General features: G+C 61.9%; 1 protein-coding gene and 2 long non-coding RNA genes across 4 annotated transcripts; 1 reads left to right on the top strand and 2 right to left on the bottom strand.

The window, feature by feature from the left end:
• Positions 1 to 6,630: 6,630 nt before the first annotated feature.
• Positions 6,631 to 8,886, bottom strand: LOC139083767 (uncharacterized). The gene is made up of 2 exons (XR_011540681.1): positions 8,790 to 8,886; positions 6,631 to 7,262 (listed from the first exon to the last, which is right to left on the bottom strand). It is a non-coding gene; the product is annotated as an uncharacterized lncRNA (long non-coding RNA).
• Positions 8,887 to 9,599: 713 nt separating this feature from the next.
• On the bottom strand, positions 9,600 to 18,208 carry ABHD17A (abhydrolase domain containing 17A, depalmitoylase). Of its 2 annotated transcripts, none has more exons than XM_070622393.1 (5): positions 18,049 to 18,208; positions 13,912 to 14,448; positions 12,659 to 12,853; positions 10,147 to 10,326; positions 9,600 to 10,070 (listed from the first exon to the last, which is right to left on the bottom strand). In XM_070622393.1, exons 2-5 carry the CDS (start codon positions 14,241 to 14,243, stop codon positions 9,845 to 9,847), a joined length of 933 nt encoding a protein of 310 aa, XP_070478494.1. In that variant the 5' UTR covers positions 14,244 to 14,448; positions 18,049 to 18,208; the 3' UTR covers positions 9,600 to 9,844. The 2 variants fall into 2 exon arrangements, with proteins under 2 accessions (XP_070478494.1, XP_070478495.1); XM_070622394.1 differs by lacking the exon at positions 18,049 to 18,208 and adding an exon at positions 14,844 to 15,481.
• On the top strand, positions 15,317 to 21,596 carry LOC139083768 (uncharacterized). The gene is made up of 3 exons (XR_011540682.1): positions 15,317 to 15,418; positions 18,525 to 18,709; positions 21,110 to 21,596. It is a non-coding gene; the product is annotated as an uncharacterized lncRNA (long non-coding RNA).
• Positions 21,597 to 23,407: the final 1,811 nt, after the last annotated feature.

Here is a 23,407-nt window from a genome sequence, read left to right on the forward strand (position 1 = left end):
AGGGCTCAGCTCCCCACGTGGCCGGGTGGGGGTGCGGAAGCGGCCAGCCCCGCCCCCCGGCCACGTGCGCGACCCTTCCCCCTCTCCTGTTTCTCGGCTTGGGGCTGTGGTTGACCGCACGACCCTGCGTCTCCTCGCCACCTTCTCTGGGAGACCCCTGGCTGCCCTCGCAACCCCGCGGGACCTCCCGGGCCTAGACACCGAGTGCCCCGAGGCTGGCACGGGAAGGGTGGGGCTCCCGCCCGGCTGGGTCGAGCTAGCCTGCGCTCGTTCCTCTTTTTGCGCCCCATTCAGGAGTCACTGGTGCGCGCCTCGGTAGCGGTGGGGAGGGCCGGTGTCCGCTCGAGGAGGGCCAGAGTAGCGGGGTCAGGAAGAGGCGCCGGGTGGGGTCGCAAAGGGCTGGACTCAGGGCTCCTCAGCGAGACACAGCATCCTGGCCCTGCCCGGACAGGACGGTCGGGGACATTCCTCTCCGGCGCCGGGCAGGGATCCGGAGAGCTCAGACGGAGAAAGTGGGGCCTCTCCAAGCCCCCGAGGACGTCCAAGCTAAGTTGTTTAATACCGGCGAGGACATCGGGGACACAGATGGCTAGGGTCCGCCAAACCAAACACGCCCAAGGCGGCGCGCGCAGAAGTGGGGCGACGAGGTAGCCCCCTCTGTTGCGACCACGCCCCCGCCCCTTCCTAAACCGGCTTTGGGGGCTGTGCAGTGACCGGCGCGGCCTCCAGGGGGCGGAGCTGCTTGGACCTGCACGGGTTCCAGGCACTAACGCCTGCTGGGTGACCTGCCCTGGCCTGGCTGTGGGCAGCGGCCGTGACCCTGGCCCGGGCCTCATCCTCATCCTCCTCAGCTGCCACACCGCTGACCTGACCCGTTCTCTCTGCCCCCAGGCACTGTCCCCTGGGTCCTCCCCATCCCCTAAGCCAGACTGTCCTTGGTGGTGCCAGCTTGTGCCAGCCCCCACCCCCACCCCCCCCCCCCCCGGGCCCCAGCAATGCCCTGTATGCTGTGGCTGGACAAACAGGAGGGAGAGGGGTACGGAGTGTTGACTCAGGCTGCAGAGATGAAGTGTGACCTGGGACGGGTTCCCATTGACAAAGGAGGCCAGTGGCCCAAGGCTGTGGGCTTGGAGGTGAACTCTGGCCAGCCACGCGCCCATCCAGGTGCCTTTGAGGATCGAGGAGGTGGACCTCCTGGGCAGGCTCCTAGCCCCCATCTCAGCAGCCCTAGGGGGCCTCGGACCACCCCCCCCAGCCCCACGCACAGGTGCTGCCCAGCCCCCCAGGGCGGCCTCTCCAAGTCCAGATGAGGCAGGAAGCGCCTTGCGGGTTCTCCCCCAAGATCACGCGAGCACCAGCAGGATTGAGAAAGAGGCCACGACACATCCTTGCTTCCAGCGATGTTTATTGCGCCCAGAGTGTTCTCCCCAGCGGCCTGCCCTTGAGGGGCTCGCAGTCTGAGCAGGGCAGCTGGGAGTCCCACGATGGCGCAGGTGGGTGGGCAAGGCCCTGACTTGGGAGGCAGTAGGGCCAGCATGGCTCCACCTGGGGCCTGAAGTGGAAGAACTCCCTGCCGAGGTGGCAGGGGGCAGCAAGGGGCAGCCACAGGGACACTGGCAATGGCTGAGGAAGGGCCTTTCTTCCCACGGGGAGGAGCAGGCAGCCGCGGCAAAGCAGGGGGTAGGGCCGCCATCCTGGCCGTGACCGGCAGGCTGCTGGCCCGGGACAGGACACGCTCCCGGAGCCTCAGGTATGCACCCCTTCCCAGCCGGAATCAGGGTCTTGAGACGGTGGCTTTCGTCTATGGGACATGTTCACACCTCGACCCCCAGCATATTCAAACCCAATGAGCCTGAGGCCCCCGCTCCCTCTGCCCCTGTGCTCAGCTGGGCCTCGTGCTGTGTCACTGCATCCTCGCTCACGAGCCTTCAGGAGTCATCCCCATTTCCAAGATGAAGAGACCAAGGCTGGGAGAGGGCTGAGCAGCGGTGTGGCCCTGCACGGCGCTGGGAGGCAGCCGGGGGGTTGGGGAAAACACCCATGAGGTGGCCTGAGCTTAGGCGGGGCGGGCAGCCCCTTGTTTCTCCAGACATGGGACACCGGGTTCTGTCTCCACCCTTGCCTGACGGCACCCAGGGGCTCAGGGGGGCTCTTGCCAGGCCACCGGGCCCGTGGAGCCAAGCTGGGTGGGGGTGGGGGACAGCTGCAGCCAGGTATGGAGGGGGAGGGGGCTCAGAGGGGTGCGGGCCACGGTCGGCCTCCTGTGGTGAGGTGTGGGGAGGTTGCATAAAGCGGGGTGCCTCCACATCATGGCTGCCCTGGGGCGGTGCGCACAGATGGGTTGGGTGGGGATCCTGCTCCCCGTGTGTCTGCATGTGCCTGGATGTGGATGTGTGTCTAGACGTCCTGGGATGACCAGATCTTCTTTATTTTTTCAAAGACAGTGAAGCCTTTACTTTTTGTTTTAACAGTACTTTCTGTACAGTTCAGGTTTTTTTTTACTCATGTGTGTATTTATTACTCTTATTTTCTTTAAATGTCAACAGGTTATCTAAGTGCACTAGGGGCCATGCGTCCTTCTTTTTTATTGTTTTCTGTATGAAAAGTCATTTTCAGAATAAGCCCCCCTTTGGTGTGGGCTGGACTCAGGGACTCGCTTCCCAACAGCAGAGCAGGGCAGGGGGCGGCCAGCACCCTGCCCATGGGGAAGCCGGCGGGCCCCACCTTAGCCCAGCGGTCAGAGTGAACCTCAGGGTGACATCATGTGCGTGTCGGGGACCCCCGTGGGAAGTGATCAAAAAAGGCACCTCACCTCGGTGTGTCCTTCCCCAAAACCCATAACCTGGGCCTGATCACAAGAAAACGGACAAGCCAGATTAGGGGGCGTTTTACAAAAATACCTGACCGTCCCCCAGACTGTCAAGATCACAAAAAACAAGGAAGACGGGGACGCGCTGGAGATCTTAAAAGACTAAGGAGATGTGACAAACGGAGGCCAGTGGGGTCCCGGAGGGTGGGGACCCCGGAACAGGAAAGGGCATCTGTGGAAAAAAACTGGTGAGATGGGAGGCAAGTCTGGTGGATGGTTTATGGGAATGCGCACGAGTTCACTTCCTGGTTTTGACAAGATATTAACATGAGGGGCGCTGGGTGAAGGGCGGCCGGGACTCTCTGTACTGTCTTGCAACTTTTCTGTAAACCCCAAATTATTCCAGGATGAAAATTGTAAAACGTGAAGAGTGGGGCCTGGCCTGGTGGCTTAGCAGTTAAGGTCACAGGCTCCGCTTCGGCAGCCCAGGGTTTGCGGGTTTGGATCCTGGGCACGGACCTAAACACAGCTCACCAAGCCACGCGGTGGGGGCATCCCACATACAAAAAAGAGAAAGACTGGCAACAGATGTTAGCTCAAGGCCAGTCTTCCCCACAAAAGAAAAGAAAACAAGTCAAGAGCAAAGGTGGGAATCATTGAATAATAAGGACCACGTTAAGTTTTACATTCTTGTTACTTTGTAAGTAGCTGATCGAAACAGTAACGTTGTACCCTGGGAGCCGGCAATTCCTCTCTAAAAAGGAGCCCAAGAAACATTCATGAGGAAGGAAGGAAGTCCGTGTGTCGTTGTGCTGTTTGTAACGGGGAGAGAAGGGACCCAGAGGTCGGCCACAGAGCCAGGAGGACGTGGCTGTGGGAGAGCCGGGCCGCAGGCCACAGGGTTAGGAGGGACAAGCACGCTCCAGCGCTGGGGACTCGTGTTGGGAATTCTCCATCTTTCCACCCGTATCTGCAGCCACTTCTGCCAGCCTGTCCCCAGCAGTTACCTCTGGAGGGACCTGCAGGGACCCAGGGCACGGGAGGAGGGAGAGGGGACATGGGGGGTCAGGAGGCGATGGGCCAGCTCCTCGGGGGCACGCCAGGCAGCACGGCCGCGTGTCTGCCACCTGCATGGCATCGGGCATCCGTGGGTGCGACCCCTGACCTCTCCGTGACAGTCCTGCTCACTGCTCTCAAATGAGACACAAAAACCCCACCCCTGGGGGAGCCACCGTGCCAGCAGGATGCTACACTTTGGTGACAGAGCACTTTAAAAATTAATGCACGTTTCTTGTTCTCCTCTGTAACCTATCCGTGTTTATTTCTAACGTGTTGAGAAGTTACTTACAGGGGCCGGGCGCCCGGAGGTCCGCCACACGCGGGAGGGTGAGCAGACGAGAACTCGAGGTGGGACAACGGACACTGGCCCAGCCTGGGTGCAGCCGGCCCCAGGCCAGGCCTAGCCAGACCGGGGGGCACATGGCTGAGCTCGTCTGCTTGGGGGACGACGAGGCCACTGCTGGCACACACTCCACGCGAGAGGGGCCAGGTCTCTGCTCAGAGCTGCTTCTCTAGGCACGAGAGGAGCAGGATGTGGCCCTATGGGTGTCCTCTCACCTCCTTTCACGTGGGAAGTCACTCCCCAGCCCCCTCACAGCCTCCACTCATTGGCTGCCCAGGACCCCTGGGATGCACCCTCAGATGGCCAGCCGCAAAGGGGGTCTTATCTGCCGGGCCCACTGGGGACACCCTGGGCCGGGCCTCCAGGCCACCTCCCGCAGGCCTGTGCTCTTCTGGGCTCCACGTGATCTGCTGAAGGACAGGAAAGACCCTCTGCAAGATGGTCCCCTCCTCTAAGAGAGTCGCGTGGCACTCGGCTAGGTGTGGTGGGCTGCACTGAGAGCACCCTGGCTCGGCTCCTTGCAGCCGAGTGACCTCGGCCAGGCCCCGACCCTCCCGTCTCCCCTGCACATGCTGTGGACACACACGTGGCGCTGGGGTCTGAAGGCACAGAGCCCACTGTCGAGCAGGGGCACGCCTGTCCCAAGACTGTGACCACCATGGGAGCCCCGGGCCTGAGTCCGGCTGGGGTCCCAGGGCTTCCTCTCTGGGGGTAGCCTGGTCTGAGTCATGTCCCCTGTGGGTGGGGACAGTGGGGATGGCAGCCCACTGGCCCAGGGTTGTCGTGAAGACTGACTTGGCGCCTGGCAGGAGCTCTAAAATGGAAGGGGACCAGATGCTGGGCCGGGGCCCATCTGACGGATCCCACAGCCAACAGTTCGGTCCTGCCCCCCGACGTGAACCAGACAGACCCGCGCCCGTCCTGGGGGGCACGATGTCTCAGATCAGGCACTCGGGGCCCTGAGGGGTGGCACCACCGGAGACCCCATCTCAGATGTGGGCCCTCCGCGCAGTTACTCCTGACATGGCCACAAGGGGAGGAGGAGGGGACAGAGCCCCATCCTCTTCTGGAACCTCGGGGGGGCCCCAGTTCACACAGAGACGGGCAGAGCCAGCGGGGTGGTCCTGCCAGCTCAGTTTAATGGGAGGACGGGGAAGCAGGGTCACAGAGGACGGGAGGAGCATGGACAGACCGGCCCTCGGTGCTGGGACCCCCGAGAAGTGCAGTCTGGGCTCGACGGTGATCAGGGTCCCAGGAGGGAAGCCCTGGGGGGAGCGCATCTGCAGGGTCCCGGACCCGACCCTGGGGAGGGTCTGTGCCGCCGAGGCAGGTGCACCCGCCACACGCTGAGCCGTCCCTGCTGCACCCACAGCCCCCGCGGGCTCTGTCCCCTGGGTTCTCCGGGGACCAGGGTGTGCCCAGGCCACAGAACAGAAAGCCTGGCATCCGCTTCTGGGGCTCAGGGCCCATGTCCGAGGGGCGGCCACTCAGGTGTCCTGGGGAGGGCAGCAGGTTCCGGCGAGCCGTGGGGGCCCTGCCCAGGGGGAGTGTGCTCAGGCGCCCGCTGGGCAGCAGGAGAACGCTGCTGGGTGTGAACACACGTGTCCTGGGAAATTCACAAAATGGAGAACTGAAAGTTGGCCCCTGTCCCAGGCGGCCTGGCCCACGGGCCATACCAAGCAGAAGCGGGGGGAGTGTGTGTGGGGGGGTGCATCCTGGAATGTACCACTGGCTTCCCCCCATCACCATCACCGCCCCTGCCTGGTTCCCCCAAGGCCAGAGGCAGAGGGTGAGCCCTTCAGAGACACCAGGCATGGAGAGGGGCGAGGGGCGAGTCCCGGCAGAGGGGCAGAGCCCACAGGCCAGGCGAGGCCAGGGAGCCGGTGGGCCACAGCAGCGGGCCTTGGCTTATCCTTCTGTGCGATGGGCGGGCACTGGGGAGAGGGGCTGGCGTGTGAGCGTGAGTCACATCGTCGTGAGAAAAGCCACTGCGTCAACCACGGCCTGCACCACACACCCCGAGCATCCGGGGGGCCCGGACTTAAGCCTTTGGAACCCCCATCAGAGAGAGCCTGGTGACCGAGCACACATTCCTGCCATCCACTCTTTATTGTGAGATGACAATTTTCTCTTGACTTTAAGGAAGGGAGACAGGGCCTCTGGACACTCGGTAAAGGAGACAGCAGGGTTGGGGTTGACGAGGAGGAGCCGGAGTCTAGAAACCCAGGCATGCGAGGGCTCGGCACGCGAGGATAAAGACGGCATGGCAGTCAGGGAGAGAGTGGCTTTTTCGGGAAATGGAGTTGGGGCAAACGATTGGAAAAAAACAGTCTGGGTTCCTACCTCACTCCTTACCAAAAGTCCTTTCTAGAATTAGACCAAAAGTTTAAATATATACTAAAAAAAAAAAAAGAAACCATTACATTTCCAGAAGAATCCATTACATTTCCAGAAGAAAACATCAAATGTTTTATAATCTTGGGGTAGAGAAGGTATTTCTGAGCACAACACGATCCAGAAGTCATAAATGAGAAAAGTAATCATGATGAATGGCGATTTTAAACACCTGGCAAAAATAAATACAAACAAACAAAAAAGCACCATGCAAGTCAAAGACAAAGGACAGATTGGAAAAAAAACACTTTTAAGAGACAATGGGCTAGTTTCCTTAATATATAAAGTGCTCCAGGAAAACAATAACACGGATGACCCTATTGGGCAAAGAAAATGAAACACAACTGGCTTCATGTTTACAATAAATATTTTTTCCGGTTTCAAAATGATTATCTTAGTGGTAGAAATGATCAACATAAAAATAAGTCTGACAACAGCACTGAAATGTTCAATTATACTTCTAGGAAACACAAATAAAGCTACAGGGAGTGGCTAGCCCCATGGCGTAGTGGTTAAGTTCATGCGCTCCACTTCAGCAGCCTGAGTTCGAGGGTTCAGATCCCGAGCGTGGACCTATGCACTGCTTGTCAAGCCATGCTGTGGCAGTGTCCCACATGTAAAGTAGAAGACGGGTACAGATGTTAGCTCAGGGCCAATCTTCCTCAGGAAAAAAAAAAAAAGCTACAATGAAATACGATTCTACGCCTACCAGATCTGCAAGATCAAGCATTGATAGGCAATGGGGGACACCCCTCCTTTGCAGGGGAGGGGCATCGTGGCAGGACCTGTTTAGAGATCATTTATCCATTCAGAGATCTATGGAAAGTCCTCTGACCCAGCACCTCTGCACTAAGGAATTCAGCCTGCAGAAATATTCGTGCTTGGGGACAAAGGCATTCGTACAAGGACAGTCAATCCAGCCCTGCTTGTTACAAAATACTGGAAAGAACCTAAATTCCTACCAACAGGAAGCCTGATAAGTAAATTAAAGCATCGATAAAATACGGTGCAGCCGTTCAAACGAATGAGTCCCATCTGTATTTGGGAACGCGGAGAACACTGTCCGAGCTAAAAATCAGGATCGGGTAGAAACACACTCGATGCACACGCACGGACTTTCTCTGTCGACACATGAGAAACTGGTTTCTCTCTGCCCCCGGGGGAGCGGAACCAGGCCCTGCAGGTCAGGGGTGGGCAGGACACTGAGCTTGCGCCCAACACCCTTCACACTCTGGATTTCTTGCTCGGGGTATCTGAAGACATTTTTGTCCACTTGTAAGCAGTTGCTTTGAACTCGATGCACTGCGGACACCCGGCTCTCAGGGAACTTACATTCTGATGGGGTGAAAAGGGCAACATGCGCTGTGACAAGCGCAGGGCCAGGGGTCCGTGGGGGCAGGACACGGTCGGGGTGGGGGGGGGGCACGACTTCAGGGCAGAAACACCGCAGCAAGAGACTGAGAGGAATTCAGGCGTGTTAAGGAATGTTACCCATGCTGGGGGCATCGTCCCAAGACCAGGATGTAAAGAGAGCCCCTCGGTCACAAAGACCAGCCTGTGCAAAGGCCCGGTGGTGGGAAGGGCAGACGAGAGATAGGACCTCAGACGTTCTCTGCTTCAGGGAGGACACACTCACGTTCAGTTCTGCTTCTAAACGTCCTGTATTTTCAAAAATGTCCCTAGACCCCCAGCAAGAGGGGTCGGTGGGCCTCGGGAGGGACAAAGGCACCGGCAGCTTGAGCGCCCACACCCAGGCCAGGGCATCTCCCCGTGTTAGACAAGGGTGGGCCGCGACTCCACGGGCCCAAGGGCTGGGTCAGCCCAGAGGCCGGCCCAGGACGGCGGCGGGAGGGGCCGGCAGGAGGGCCCCGGGGGTCGCCTCCCCTCCCGCGTGACAGCGTCAGCACAGCCATGCGGCCCGCCCTTTCTGTGCCCGGCGGGCCACCCTCAGCTCTGGGAGCACCCGGGTCCCGATCCCGAATGGCGAACAGGAAGTTCAGAGCACAGCACGCGGCGTGGACGGCCGCGGACCGGCGCGAACCCCGAGACCGAGCCCGCGGCAGGCGGGGAAGTGCGTGCGCCCCGCCCGGGCGGCCCGTTCTGCACCGGGGAGGCCGCGGCGCGGGAAGGCGGGGGCCGGCGGGAGCGGCGCGGAGAGCAGGGCCCGGCCAAGCAGCCACTTACCGCCGAGCCGCGGCCTCCTCCGCGCTCCGCCGCCCGCCGCAGGCGCTTCCGGGCGCGCTCGCGTCACTTCCGCTTCCGCCCCGGCCGCCGCCGCCTCGCACGCGACACCGGTTCCCGGCGGCCGCGCCCCCTCGGCGTCGGCCCCGCCCCCAGGTCGAAGCACCGCCCCCTCTTAAAGGGGCCGGGGACCGCGCGAGACCTCGGACGACGGCAGGGCGAAAGCAGTTCCCGGCCGTGGCCTTGCCACTGCCTAGGTGGAGGACAGGCCACCGGCCCCCGGGACCTTCCTTGCTCTAGGGCTCTGCCCCTGGAGGTCGCAGGGGGCACTCCAGGGGGTGGTGGTGGAGACCTGGTCCCAGTCCCGCCTTCAAGGGCACCCTGGGCGGAGGACACAGCTCAAAGGCCCCGAGGTGTCTTGCAGGGGCGCTCCCGTAACCCCCGCCCCAGGGTCAGCCCCCTTTCCTGGGGAAACCCCCACGGAGCCTTCAGACCTGCCACGGACCTTCAAGACCCTCTCTGCAGAGGGGCCGAGGACTATCATAGGAGCGGAAGGGTGCCTCGCTGGGGCCGCAGAGCGGGCCGAGCACAGACCCGCCGCGGCCAGCCCCCCAGGGTTGTCTTGGACACAGGGAGCCCACCACCCTACCAGGAGGCGCGCCCGATGAAGGCCGGCAGGGTCCTGGGTTCGAATGCTGCCCGCCCCTCCATCACCACCCAAGCAACCAGCAGCCTTGGGGCGCTCTGGATGGGACCCGAACCTCACCCACTCTCTTCCGCAGGAAAAGCACAGGAGTCATGAAAGAGAAATCCTAAAATTTTAAATCTTTAATTTCTGTTTTCACGTTTTTCCTTCGTTTTGCTTCCCAAAGCAAAGGAGAGCGTAGCTTCATCGCCTGTACACTGTCCACAGCCCCTGGGCCGGGGCAGGTCCCAGCCCCCTGCGCGCCGGCTGCCTGGGAGTCCTGGGGCGCCCGAGGGTTCACATGCAGCCCCCGGGGCAGGGCCGGGCGCCGCCTTATTGCTGAGGTCCGGCGCGGCTCGGCTCGGCCGCTCGGTTAGGCGCGCTGGCTGGGCAGCTCCTGGGAGATGAAGCGGCGCAGGCGCTCCAGGTACTGGCTGTAGAGCTCGATGTCGTTGTGCCCGGCGCCCTCCACCCACAGCGGCTCCACGGCCTTGGGGCAGCGCTCGTAGAGCGCCAGCCCGTGAGAGAAGTCGATCACCTCGTCCTCCGTGCCGTGGATGATGAGCACCGGCGACGTGATCTTGGACACCTTCTCGATGCTGCGGGGAGGGGCGCGTCAGGCCTCTGCGCCCGCCCCCGCCGAGGCCCCGCCCCCCGGGCCCGCCCCGCGCTCACTTGGGGAACGCGTCGAAGCAGTAGGTCTTCTTGGTGTCGGGGAAGGCGACGCGCATGCCCGAGGTGAGCGGAGAGTGCAGCACCACGGCGGCGCACTCGTAGCGCGAGGCCAGGTCCACGGTGGGCACCGTGCCGATGCTCTGCCCGTACAGGACGATGCTGTCCGGGCTGATGCCGTACCTGGGGGCGGGGGCGGGGGCAGGCTCAGCCGGGGCCGCCGGCGCACACGCCCCTCCCACTGCCCAGCCTGCTGGGGCGGGCCCCCCTTCGCGCACAGCCTCCAGGCAATAGGGGCTGGCCCAGGGGCGCCCAACAACGACGCAGTGCGCTCAGTGGGGAGGCGGGCAGGCGTGAGGAGAGCCGGCCGGAGCCGCCCCAGGTCACCTGGCTCTATGCTGTGTTTCTCCAAGTATCCACTTGGCTAGCACATGGGGAGTGCACCTGGTGAGGACCCCACGCCCCGCTGTGGCTCCCGGGGACAGGGTAGACCCTGGGGCCTCTCCTGCGCCTGCTCACCCCGCGCCCCCAGCCCTACACACACTTGACCAGGGCCACACCCAGAACCTGCTTGGGCCTTCCTGTGTCGGCCTTCAGGACTAGACAGCCCTCCCTGGTCACACTGGGAGGGGGCCTGTCTTCCTCCCTGCACCCCTCGCCCACCCCTTTGCTGCGGGGAATCGTGGCAGCCCTGTCCCCTGATGTCTCAGCCAATTACGAGCTTAGTAACCACAGGTGAGCAGGAAGAGGGGCTGCTGTGGTGAGGTGGGTGGGCTGCGCTTCCTTCCCCGGCGCCGTCCCTACACAGCGGCCAGGTCCCGCGCCTCCTCCACACCAACTCCCACCTCCGGGCCCCAGTCCGGCCCCTTCCGGGGCTGCCACCCCCGACAGGCCTCCCCTAGCACCCCACCCCCACCCCCAGCATGGCTGACCCAGCCCCAAGCCAGCTCCACGCCTCCATGTGCGAGCTCCGACCGCACAGGGACCCACTGGCCACCCTCTCCATGCAAGAGGCCGCGATAGCTCTCCTCCCAGACACCCAAGACCCCGATCCCGAGTGGACGCCCCTCTCCTGGCGGACAGAGGCCAGGGCAGGTCTGTGTCTCACCCGGGCAACCCACCTGGGCAGCCAGACTCCACCTCCCTGGCCACCCAGGGGTGGGCCGAACCTGTCCCCATCCTGGCAGCACTCCAGGTTAACCACTGCCTGCCCCTAGGGCCTCGGGACGCCACCTGGCCTTGTGCCCACCATCTGGCGCTCCTCCCCGGCCTGCTCCACGGGCTGCCATGGCCATGGCTGCGCTGAGCGCCAGCCCAGCCCTATCACCTGTGCGTCTGCACCTGGACCAACGCGACAGGTGCCAGATGGAGCAGCTCTTCTTCCCGGGGCTCCCTAGCCCTGGTCACCACTTGAGCCCAAGCCTCTCAGCCTCCCACTGACTCTGCCAGCTGCTGGGCTGAAGGCCCAGGTCTCTGGAGGACAACGCTGGTGACACCAGTTTAAACGAGTGGATGAAGCTCAGAGCCCTCACCCCACAGCAGCGTGATACTACCAGCAGCCCCGGCCAGCAGGGCGGCGGAAGGGCTGAGGCAGCTAAGGGCAGGCACATAATTGCACCAGGACCGGTCCCTGGAGCCAGGGCGGTGCCAGGGCACCCCACTCCGGGGACCTGCAGCAGGAGTGCCTGGTGAGCCTGGTGTGTCACTCTGGCAACCTAGGCCCTGCCTCCCCAGGGCAGGCTGACTTGGGTCCCTGCAGGAGGTCAGCGGGTGCCGCCTCCAGGGGGACGGGGTCCAGGGAGGGAGGCACGGCCCGGACCCAGGTGGCTCCGTCTGAGTCAAGCACGCAGGTGTGTGCTGGGGGACCACACCCAGGGAGGACCCGGCCTCTGCTCAATGACCTCCACTGGCCACCAGGGCTGTGCCAAGCACCAAGCTGCCTGAAGGAACCCTCGAGAACTCTCCAGGCCCAGAGCAGCCCAACCACCACCCTCCACCCCCAGGATGGGACCAAGCCCCACGGCCACCCACCAGCCCCTAGAGCCCAATGCCACTGCCCGGGCCCACCCTGCATCCCTAGAGCTCCCTGGCCTCGGGGCTCCCCAAGTCCTTTCACACAGCCTCACCCACCACCTCCGGGGCCCACATCCTCTGCCCGCCCCTCCCTCCAGACAGAGCCTCCACTCCCCTAGGGACAGCCCCAGCCCCGTCCCTACCTCTTACCAGGCCAAGGGCTCCCAGAGGGGGCCCACGCCCAGGAAGGGGCGGTGTGCGGGCTGCCCGCCCTGCCTCCCCGCACACCAAGCATGCCCGTCACCAGAGAAGGGACACAGGTCAGGCCTCACCCTCCAGCCCAGTGTGGCCACTGACGGGCTCCCTCTCCTTCAGGGCCACCCAGCAGGACCCAGCCTGGGATTCCTCCCACCCCAGGGATGCCGGCCAGAGTCCCTGGGTGGGCACCTTCCAGTCCACCCACTGTCACCGGGTCGGGACCCTCCCCCAGCATCAGGCTCGCCTGGTGCGCAGGGCCTGCCAGGCAGCGTCGATGTCGGCGTAGAGGTTCTTCTCGGAGGGCCTGCCCGAGCTGGCGCCGTAGCCCGAGTAGTCGTAGGAGAAGACGTTGCAGTTGATGCGGGTGCCCAGGCCGATGTAGAAGCTGCTCATCTGGCCCAGGTCCACCGCGTTGCCGTGCGAGAAGAGAACCGTGTACCTGGGGGCGGGCCACAGGTCAGGGGCGATCCGCACCGCCCCCAGGGGACAACAGCACTGACGAGGGGGACGGGGCGCCTGGGCATGGTGGCCCAGCTCCTCCCGGCTGTGTGATCTTGGGCAGGGGACGGCCAGTGGAGCCTCGGGCTTCCCCTCCGTGAAAGGGGGCCACCAGGACCATCGGTCACATTCTCAGCCCAGGGTGGCCCCACAGCATGAGCTCGGCAAGCTGCAGTGACCACCACATGTCCCCTCTGGGCAGCGGCCGCCTCTCTGAAATAACTCCTTTTGGAGGGAGTCCAACAGCCCCCGAGGCTGGCAGGCACCTATGCCCGCTGCTCAGGACCGTCCAGGAGAATGAGACTGGAGCTTCTCCGTGGGCAGGGCTGGCCCCTCTGCTCTGGACAGCTGGCCCTGCCCACAAACCAATAAAGCCAGTCCCTGTTCACAGCGATGCGGCTCTTCCTGCCCTACAGAGAATGACCACAGCACCCATTTCTGCCTCATGTCCCATGGCGGCATTGCGAGGCCACCAACGGAACAGGATCTGCCCCAGGTCACGCCGAGAGCAGGTGACCAGGCTGGACCCTGGCCGATGGACTTTCGAGTCTTCCTCCTCCTGCCCCACCCCGCCAAAAGGTAGGGTTCGCCCTCTGGACTCAGCCTGGAGGCAGAACCCCGCCTGGTCTGAAGGCAGAAGCCCCTGGAAGGCCCCACCTCTGCCCACCGTGGGGCTCAGGGAAGGGCTCTGCCTGTCCCAGGCCCAGGGTACCTGTTTCCAGGGGTTCAGACTTGGCCTGAGCTGCTGGCCAGGCCTCAGGTACCAGGCCCCAAGCACCCACAGACCGTCCCTGGGAAGGTGAGCACCAAGACCCTGAAGCCACCAGGAGCCACCTCCGTGAGCCATGGGGTCCTCCTGTGCAGGATGCCCGGCATCAGGGGCCAGGGCAGTGCCACGGCGAGCAGGGGCAGACGGAGGACAATCTGCAGGGCACCTGCACCGCCCCCTCCAGGTCCCCCTGGTCCTTCCGCGCTCCGGGTCGTGTCGGCGAGGCTCACCTGGCGCCGGGCACGCAGCGCACGTACATGCAGGAGATGCGGTTGCCGCGGCTGCTCTTGGTCAGGAAGACCTCGATGGTGTCCAGCTCGCGCTGGCTGTACTGGAAGTCAGCGCGCTCCATCAGGTGCAGCTTCCAGCGCCCCGGGGTGCCAGCAGACGACCGCAGGGTCCCCGAGGGGGCCGCCCCAGCCCCGCCGGGCCCCGGCTCGGGCTCGGGCACCAGTGAGTAGGTGGGCTCCGGTGGCAGGAAGGCGAGCTTGGCGGCAATGCGGCCAGGGCAAGGCGGGCAGCAGAAGAGGCAGCAGAGCTCGGTCACCGACAGGCCGTTCATGGCGGGCGCCGCGCCCCGGGGCGGGCCGCACCCAGCAGGGCAGGAGTGGGGGTGCTCCGAGACGTGGGCAGGGGGGAGGGCGACCCCCGGCCACCGCCCCAGACGAGAACCCCGTTAGGAGGCGGCAGCCCAGCCCCATCGCGGTCCAAGCCGAGCCCTCGGGAGCCTCACAGCCTCGTGTCTCCACGTCGTGCAGAGGAAAACCCTACAGGGGACAGCAGATACGGGGTCCTGGGGGCACCACCGGGAGGTGGGGGACCCAACCTCGTCCATGCTGAGCCTCCTGGCCTTCCCCTCAGTCCAGCCCACCCTCTCCTGCCCAGAGAGTTCCACCCACTGCCCCCATGGACCCGCGGGCCAAGCCCACTCTCCACGGGGACCACACACCTCCCGAGGGACCTCAGTGGGACCCAAAGCTGACCAGGACCCCGCCTGCCACCACCCTTCCACAGCTTGCAGTCACCAGCTCTTGCCAGTTAAGCCCATTTGTCAGGCCAGCCTCGGCCCGCAGGCGGTGCTGGCGATCAGACTGCTGGTCCACCCCAGCTCTCCTCCCACAGCCCCTGCTCCAGGCCCAGGGAAACCCTGTCACCCCCATGCCTCTGGCCACACAGCTGGCCCATCTCCGTGCTATCCTTCAAGGATTCATCCACCACCCACAGGTAACACGGAGCAGCCGAGGCAAGGACAGGCTGCTGCCCAATGGGAGGGGCCCAAGAGGGCAGGACTGTGATGTCCAGAGACAGAGGAGCCCAGATGGAGGAAATACAACAAACAAAGGCTCGGGGAACAAAAGCAGGATACATCTCGGGGCTCGGAAGGCCTACTGAGCGGGCACAATGGCGGCCCCTGTGCTTGGGGCCAGGCTGGGGGGTCGGCCTGCCGAGGGACAGGGGGCCACAGGAGCCGGGCTCCTTCTCCAGCTCTGCCAGTGCAGGGGTCTGTGACCTTGGGCCAGGGGCTCATCTCCCACCACAGACACCACCCACCTGAGAGAGGAGTAAATGGGACGAGGGGCTTAGTGGTGGGCGGGGGCACGGCTCAGAGTGGAACACAAACGTTCTTCCGTTTGGCAGGACGCCGTGAAGTGTTGTGTTAAATAGACGGCAGCTAAACTGCTAAAGCAACGACAGTGGATCCGAGCTGCCAACGGAGAGGCTGGAAGGGACTCAAAGGTTTGAGAAGAACCCGTGCGCTCACTGCCTTCTCCCCACGGCCTGGAACCGGCAGAGGAGACACACACACACGCACGCGCGCGTGTGCAGCGCCGTCTGAGCAGCAGGGCACCTTGTTCAGTTTTGGGGCCAGAGCGTTTGAACAGCGCTGGGCCAGGGACGCGTGGATTCAGAGCAGTCCGAGGCCCAGAAACACACCTGCTCCCTCCGGACCTGGGATCTGAGCCCGAGGGCTGGAGGGCCACATCCCGCAGGCACTGGGATTCGGGGCACGCGGCGGGGAGTGGCAGAGAGTGGCCAAAGGCAAGGTGGGGATGCTGACAGCTTCTAGGCATCCCCGAGCCCCCGGCCAGGTGCACACTTTCTAGGCAGGGAGTTTTCAGAGGGGAGAGTCCGTCACACCCGCTGTCACACACAGGGGAGTTTGCCACGAGACACCTGCCGAAGCCTGGAGACATTTCTGGTTGTGATGACTGGGGAAGGGAGCCACTGGCATGCAGAGGGTGGAGGCCAGGGATGGGGCTCAACCCCCCACAGCGCCCAGGATGCCCCCTCCAAGAAAGAATTATCTGTCCCCAAGTGTCAACCGAACCGAGACTGCTCCAGTAGATTCTCAAAGCGGTCCAGGCCCCAACAGGCGACGCTCCGCTGGGGGGAGCTAGGGGAGCTTGGAGGGTCTGGAGTTCGGGCAGCCCCGTGAAGCTCGGTTGTGAGAGGGACGCCTGGCTGGGAGCCAGCGGACAGGGGGGAGGCCCCTAGCACCCTGGAGGATGAGGGGCACACCAAGGTGGACAAGCCCCACTGACCAAGCCAGAAACCCGGATGTCGTCCTTGCCTCCTTCCTCCACCCTGATCCACCCATCACGAGGGCCTGCTGGCTCTACCTCTCTCTCTCCTGCCAACACCTGGTCCCCGCCTCTGTCACCTCTCACCTAGACCGCGGTGGCAGGCTCCTTCCTTGTTAGTCCCCTTGGCCACCATCATCCCATTCCAGGACATTCTCCCCCCAGCAGCTGAAGGACCTTTTCACAACACAAGTCTGATCACCCACCTCCCCTGTGGGGTGCCCCAGTGGCCTCCCACTACCTTCAGGATGGAGATCAAATCCCTCGCCACAGCCTGCTGGGCCAGCAGTCCCCCCCAGGGCCAGCCTCACTCATCCTGTCCCCCACTCCCCTCGCTCTCCCCAGACGAGCCGCACTGCGCCCTCCTGCCTCAGCACCAGAGCCCATGCAGTTCCCCTGCCAGGAACCCCCTCCTCCACCTCACCACATGGTCCTTGCCCCTTGTCCTGTCCACCCTTCAGATGTCCCTTCCAGCGCCCTTGGAGAGGGCCCCCCAAAGCGGGTCAGGTGCCCCACACACACTCTCCCGGTTCCAGGTCCATCTCCACAGCACTCATCACAGCCTGTATTTACAAGCTCAACCATACCTCCCCTCCAAACAGAGAGAAACTCCATGAGAGCAGGACCACTATCTGTTCTCGCTCAACAAACACTTGCTGAACAAACGGGTGAACGACAAGGGAAAAAGACGAAAGACGGAAGCCACAGTATGCCAGGTGTGACAGGGAAGGGGGACAGCCTCTTCTTGGGCCACACGCACCTGGGACCTCCCACTGTCATTTACGGGTGTCACCGAGTGTGCCCCCAGAACCGGGCCTTGGACCAGACAGTGCACACCCCAGACGCCTTGCTCACTAGGCACACACCAGTGGCACCCGGAGTCCCAGGGGCTCCGTCCGCAAGCACATACTGGGCACTCTGCTAGGCGCCGTGCGGGCTGGCGGTGTTATAAAAACAAACAAGGAACCAGGCAGTTGCAATACTCTAAGACGACCTAAATACGGACGACTGTGATGGCACCTCACCCAGCCAGCCGGGGTGGGAAAGCGGCTGGGAAGAAGGTGCCGTCTGAGAGGTGCAGGGACAATGGCCAGGGGACAGAGCAAAGCGGAGAGCATGGGCAAAACCCCATAGGTGACAGACAGACAGAGCAGTCCAGGAACTGCGGGTCCCCAGCTAGAGGGGACACCGGGAGGAAGAGGGGAGCAGCGGGGGTCCCAGAGGGAGCCCGGGCCGGGTCGGGCCGCGCCCGTGAGCCCTGCTGCAGAGTTTGGACTTCATCCTGGGGGGCACGGGGACTCCCGGGCCGGGGGTGGACACTATGGGTTAGAGGCCATGGGATGTCCCCGGCCTGGAAATCGGGCTGGAGCAGAGGCCGGGAAGCCTGCCCCGGGATCCCAGCGGGCGGGAGGACGCCTGAGAAGGGGCAGAGGCGGCTGGGAGACGTTTAAGAAGCAGGGCTCGGCTATAGCATGCTGCGGCGGGCGCGGGGGTCGCGTCCGCGGTCGGACGGCGGGCTCCCCGAGGCGGGGGCGCGTCCCCAGGAGGGTGGGCACCCACCCCACGTTAGAGGGCTGCATGGACGGGAACACGGCTCTGCCGGAGCCGGGGACGCTGGCCCGCGCTCCCAGCACCCCCGTCCGGGGCCCCCCGGCCGGGAGTGCGGGGTCTCGGGGGCGTCCGACCCGGCTGCCCTGGCCTCGAGGCCCGGCCCGGCTCCCCAAACGGCCGTGGCGGCACCGAGGCCGCCCCGCGCCGCCGCGCTCGCCCCTGCCCGGCACTCACCGCCGCGGCTCGCGCCCCTCGGCCCCGGGGCCGCGCTCCATGGCTCCCGGCCGCCCGCCCGTGCGTCCGTCCGTCCCTCGGCGCCCGGGCCCGGCCTCCTGCGCCGCCGCCGCCGCCGCCGCCGCCGCCGCTCCCCTGCGGGCGGAAGTCAGCCTCGCTCCCGCCACCGCCCCGGAAGTGACGCGCGGGCGCGCGTTGGGGGCCGGAGGGACTGGGGACCCGGCGCCGGCGCGGCGCGCGTCAGGGGGCGGGGCCTGTAAGGGGGCGTGGCCGAGCGTGGGACCAGGGCCGATTTGTGGTTGGTGGGGCCAGGATTGTGGGCGGGGCTTTTATCCGCTGGTGGAGCAGAGGGGCGGGGTTGGGTGGGCGTGGCCATCGTGGGTGGGCGTGTCCTGGCGGAGTGGGCGGGGCCCGAGTTTCCAGCCTCGGTTTTCAGCGGAGACAGCATCATTCATTTTTTCTTTCGCTCCTTCCAGGACTGGGATTAGGGTGAGGCGACTGAGGCACTCGCCCCAGAAACAATATTTACAGAGGCGCCGAAAAACTCAGTCATCGACCTAAGGAATATGTTAATGCACTAGTAAAAAACCAAAAACCAAAAAAAGTCTTACTGGAACCAGGATCCTGACGACGGTGAGGGGCGGGGGACAAGGTCGTGCAAGTAAGTGCAGGATCGGATCCTGCCTTTATTTAAAATCTTGATGTTTTGTTCATCGTGGATTCTTTTGCATTCGTTTCTGCTTTTTTTATATTGCGTTAAATATTATGAATCTTGGTAGCTGGGTTCCCCCCGCCCCTTGCCCCGCCGTCCCTTAAATGTTGTGCCCGAGGCGAGTGCCCGGCGCTCCTCACCCTGGTCCCGCAGGCTCAGCTCACACTGCAAGGAGGGAGGCGGAGCATCATACCACGAAGGAGAGGAGATGGATGAGGATGAGGGCTAAGAGCAAAATGGGAGTGTGGCCAAAGATGACCAGGGAAGCTCTTTGCCAGGGTGTCAGGGTGAGTCTCTGAGCAGGTGACAGGGACACAGGCAGGAAAACTGCAGAGGCCAATAGGGTCCAGCCTGGAGGCAGGATTGTAAATTTGTTAGCCAGGCTTGCCCTTCCAGGCAAGTACCTTTCACATTTTACAGCTCGAAATCCCCCACCCCCTGCAGGCAGCCCCAGCCCCCTGTCCTTGCCAGGGACTCTAATCTTAGCTTCCTTTACAGAGAGAAGCCTGAGGCTCTGGCCTTCCCGGCCAGCCCTCCCCTAGGGCCCCCATTCCTGGGTCAGCTGCCAAGACAGGACTCAGTCTCAGGAATGGAGACCGCCAAGGGGTGGTTTCCAGCCGGCTTCCACTGGCCTCCTGCCCAGGGCTCAGCTGCCACCTCCCCCAGCTGCCACCTCCCCCAGCTGTGTGCCAGGGGGCTGTCGAGGGGTGCCCCGGAGCCCCCCTGCCTCAGCTGCCCCCCTGAAGGCTCCCAGCGTCAGCTCAAGTTCTCCTGGGGTCCAAAGGTCACAACCAGGCCAGGCTCCTGCCAATTTCTTTGTGACTTCTTTGGGAGCGGAGGGAAGGAGGGCGGGGTAAGCTTCTCTGCAGTCTCCTTCCTTCCTCCAGCCCCTCTCCCCCTGGGCTGGAAGGGCACCAGAAAGGCCAGCTCCACCTGACCTACATGCCCCGAGGGGAATACTGGCAGACACGGTGAAGGGGGAGTGGGCCCAGGAGGTAGGGATGAGGCTCAATTCCCAGCCAAATGTCACATTGCAACAGATAAAGGGACAGCTGTAAACCTCCCAGGGTCTCAGAAGGACAGCCACCCCTTCCGAAAGGTCCTGGGTGACCTCCCACCCCATTTTCCCTTGCTCTCTCTGCTTCAGCCACACTGGCCTTGCCAGATTTGTTCCTACCCCAGGGCCTTTGCACAAGCTATGCCTCCTGCCTGGAGTGCCCCACCCCCAGAGACACATGGCCAGTACCTCCTCATCTTCAGGTGTCCACTCAGACATCACCTCCTCAGAGGGCCTTCCCTGACCACCCCCAGCCAAAGTCCCTACGGTGGGCACAACAGTCCCATTGCCCTCTTTATCTCCATCATAAAACTTGCCACCTGCCATCACTTTACTGAGTTGTTTCCTGGTTTATCACCTGTCTTCCCTGTATCCCATGAGCTCCTCACAGCAGGGACCCAGACTCTTGTCCACCATATTCCCGGCTGCCCCCTGCTGTCTGAGGAATCTGTGGGTGTGTAACACATGGGGTGCGAATAATTCCCCAGTTCATGGCCCTGCGTTTTTGCTAGGGTGGAGGGAAGCTGTATGAGCTTTGGGGGACCTCCCAGCACCGCCCTCAGGCCATCCCGACACTGTGATTTTCCTTCATTCCTGACCTGAGACACTCAACCCGTCTGGAAAAAATCACTTGGCCACAGGAATCCGTGGTCTTTAAAAACGCTTCCACCCTGGAGCCAGGAATGCCAGCCCCTCCCTGTCCAATACGGAAGCCACTAGCCCCAGGTGGCTATTTAAATCTAAACGAATTGATGAACAGTCAAGAACATTTAAATGTCACTTCTTCCATTGCAGTGGCCTTATTTCAAGTGCTCAAGAGCCACACACAGGTGGAGAACAGGTCTGTCACCTAGAAGGTTCTAGACAGCACAGGTCGAGATGGTGAGCTCCACCAGGAAAGGGGTCAGTGTCAGCTTTGTCCCCTGTGTGTCCCCAGTGCCCAGCTCAGGGCTTAGCATTCAGTAGGTGCTCAAGAAATGTTGATGGAAGGAAGGAAGGTAGGAAGGAAGGGAAGGAGGGAGGGGAGAGGGAGGGAGAATTCGCTTTCTAAGGATCTAAGTAAATAATATGAGATGAAAACAGCAAGTTCTGTCCGTGGCTGTCCATCCCGGCGTTACGTATAGTAGTGAAAACAAAAGCGTCTTCAAGGTGTAGCAAGAGCCGACTGGATAAAAAGATTAAGGTCAACCCTTGATGAAAAAAATGCGGCCCCCAGGTACAGGGACCAATACCAGGCTGTTGGTTTTGTCTTGTTTTTTCAAATAGTTTTACTTTTATTTATGTTTTCACAGGAAATATATTTGCACAGCTCAAAATTCAAAGCGTCTACCAGAGGCCGGCCTGGTGGTGTCGTCATTAAGTTCCCACGATCTGCTTCAGCGGCCCCGTGTTCACAGGTTTGTGAACTCAGATCCCAGCCGCAGACCTGCACACCGCCCATCAAGCCACTCTGTGGCAGCACCCCACATACGAAATAGAGGAAGATTGGCATAGATGTTAGTTCAGGGCCAATCTTCCTCAGCAAAAAACAAACAAACAAAGTGTCTAAAAGGCTGTGCACAGAATGTCTCTCTCCCAAGCCTCTTCCCAGGAAACAGGTGACCCCATCCTAAGGCAGCCAATCCTCCCAATAGCTCCTCATTCAGCGCTGAGAATTCATTCAGCTTGCATCCGTGTGCGCCTGTGAGCAGGTGCAAAGAGATCACCCCGACTTTTTCACTGTTTTTTTTTTTTTTTTAACACACACAGCAGCTTTCAATAAAACTGCACAGATGTTCACTTCTTCTGCCTCGGCTCGTCTTGTGATCCTCCCATGCAACCCCCAGGGCTGGCCCACCTCATGTACATTCAGTCCCCTCTTGATGGGCACGTAGGTTGCTTCCAGCCACAGCAATGCACATGGGGTGTTTCACCCTCCTGGACGGGGACCTTCGGGGAAGGTTCCTGGAAGCAGAGAATTCTAATGAGAAGGTTCAGAAAGCTGCATCTGGGAAACAAAGCGATCATTGGTCCCCCCGCTGAGAAAAACACGCCACAACAGGAACGGGAAGTGACCTGGCAGGTGAGACTATGGGTGATTTTTCTCCCTTCACGCTTTGATGTGTTTTCTGACTTAGTGATAGTTTTACTTGGCAAAGGGTGTGTTTCACTGTTATGATCAGCCAGAAGCTGAAATAAAACTAGATGGCGAAAAGAAGACTGGCTATTAAAAATTAATGCTGATGCGTCTATCTCTGTATAGACCCAAAAGAATTGAAAGCAGGGCCTTAAATAGGTACTTGTACGTAAATGTGCACAGCAGCGTTATTCACAATAGCCAAAAGGTGCGTCCATAGGCGAATGACTGGATAAACACAGCATGTTCCATTCAGACAAGGGAATATTACGCAGCCTTGAAAAGGAAGGAGATCCTGATGCCTGCTCCAATGTGGACCGACCTGGAGGACGTGATGCTCGTGACATGAGCCAGACACAGAAGGACACACACTGTGTGGTCCACTCACAGGAGGTCCCCAGAGGAGCCACATCCACAGAGACAGAAAGTGGATGGGGGGCCAGGGGCTGGGGGAGGGGCGGGAGTCAGTGTTTCCTGGGGACAGAGCTTCAGTTTGGGGAGATAGAAAGTTCTGGAGACGGATGGAGGGGATGGTTGCACAGCAATGTGAATGTGCTTCATGTCGCTGAGCTGTGCCCTGAAAAATGGTGAGGATTTTGAGTTTTACATTATGTGTATTTTACCACAATAAAATAAATAAGCACGAGTGTATGATACGACAAGGCAGGGGGCAGGGCTCCAAGCTTAGGGCAGTGCCAGCTTCCTGGGCTGAGACCTGCGCACACACCCAGGGACCCAGCTCGGTGTTTTTTGTTTTGGGGATTTTTTTATGAGGAAGATTGGTCCTGAGCTAACACCTGTTGCCCATCTTCCTCTTTTTGCTTGAGGAAGATTGGCCCTGAGCTAACACCTGTGCCCATCTTCCTCTATTTTGTATGTGGGACGCTGCCACAGCATGGCTCGATGAGCAGTGTGTAGGTCCATGCCCGGGATCCAAACCCCAGGTCGCCGAAGCAGAGTGCACAAGCTTAACCACTACACCACCGGGCCAGCCCCAGGGCCCCAGCTCAGAGGGGCCCCGAGCATGACTTACTGCTCTGTGACCACCGTCTTGAAATTCCTAATCATGTTTGAACGAGGGGCCCCGTACTTTCATTTTGAATGGGGATCTGCACATTATGTGGCCAGTCCTGGTTTGAGGAAGGGGCAGGGAGGCCCAAATTGGGGGCTGGGCACCTGGGGCTGGTAGAGAAACACCCCAACAGGCGAATCTGTCTTTGCCCCACCCCGAGGGGGAAGACTGAGACCCAATCAGGAAGTGGGCTCCTGACACGGCAAGGAAGGAAGGGGGTGTGGGGAGCATCTTAAAATAGCACGGCCACCCAGCTGATCAGGTGGGGGCGGGGAGAGGGACTGGAGGAGACAGCCAGGAGGCCCCGGGACTTTCCAGAGCAGCCCCCAGCCCCTCCTTCTGACTACCCAGCCAGGCCCAGCGCCCACCTCCCCCCCTGCCCTACCCCAGGAAGCAATGGGG

Source organism: Equus przewalskii, chromosome 6, assembly GCF_037783145.1.
Source record: "Equus przewalskii isolate Varuska chromosome 6, EquPr2, whole genome shotgun sequence".
In the NCBI taxonomy this organism is placed as follows: Eukaryota; Metazoa; Chordata; class Mammalia; order Perissodactyla; family Equidae; genus Equus; species Equus przewalskii.

What these genes read in the sequence shown, in the direction of transcription:
- ABHD17A (XM_070622393.1), bottom strand. Translation starts at nt 14,243, where the DNA reads ATGAACGGCCTGTCGGTGACCGAGCTCTGCTGCCTCTTCTGCTGCCCG. An exon ending in TGGCAGGCCCTGCGCACCAG is followed by an intron (nt 10,327 to 12,658) that starts GCGAGCCTGATG and finishes CCCCGCCCCCAG; the next exon opens with GTACGGCATCAGCCCGGACA. An exon ending in TGCTTCGACGCGTTCCCCAA is followed by an intron (nt 10,071 to 10,146) that starts GTGAGCGCGGGG and finishes CCCTCCCCGCAG; the next exon opens with CATCGAGAAGGTGTCCAAGA.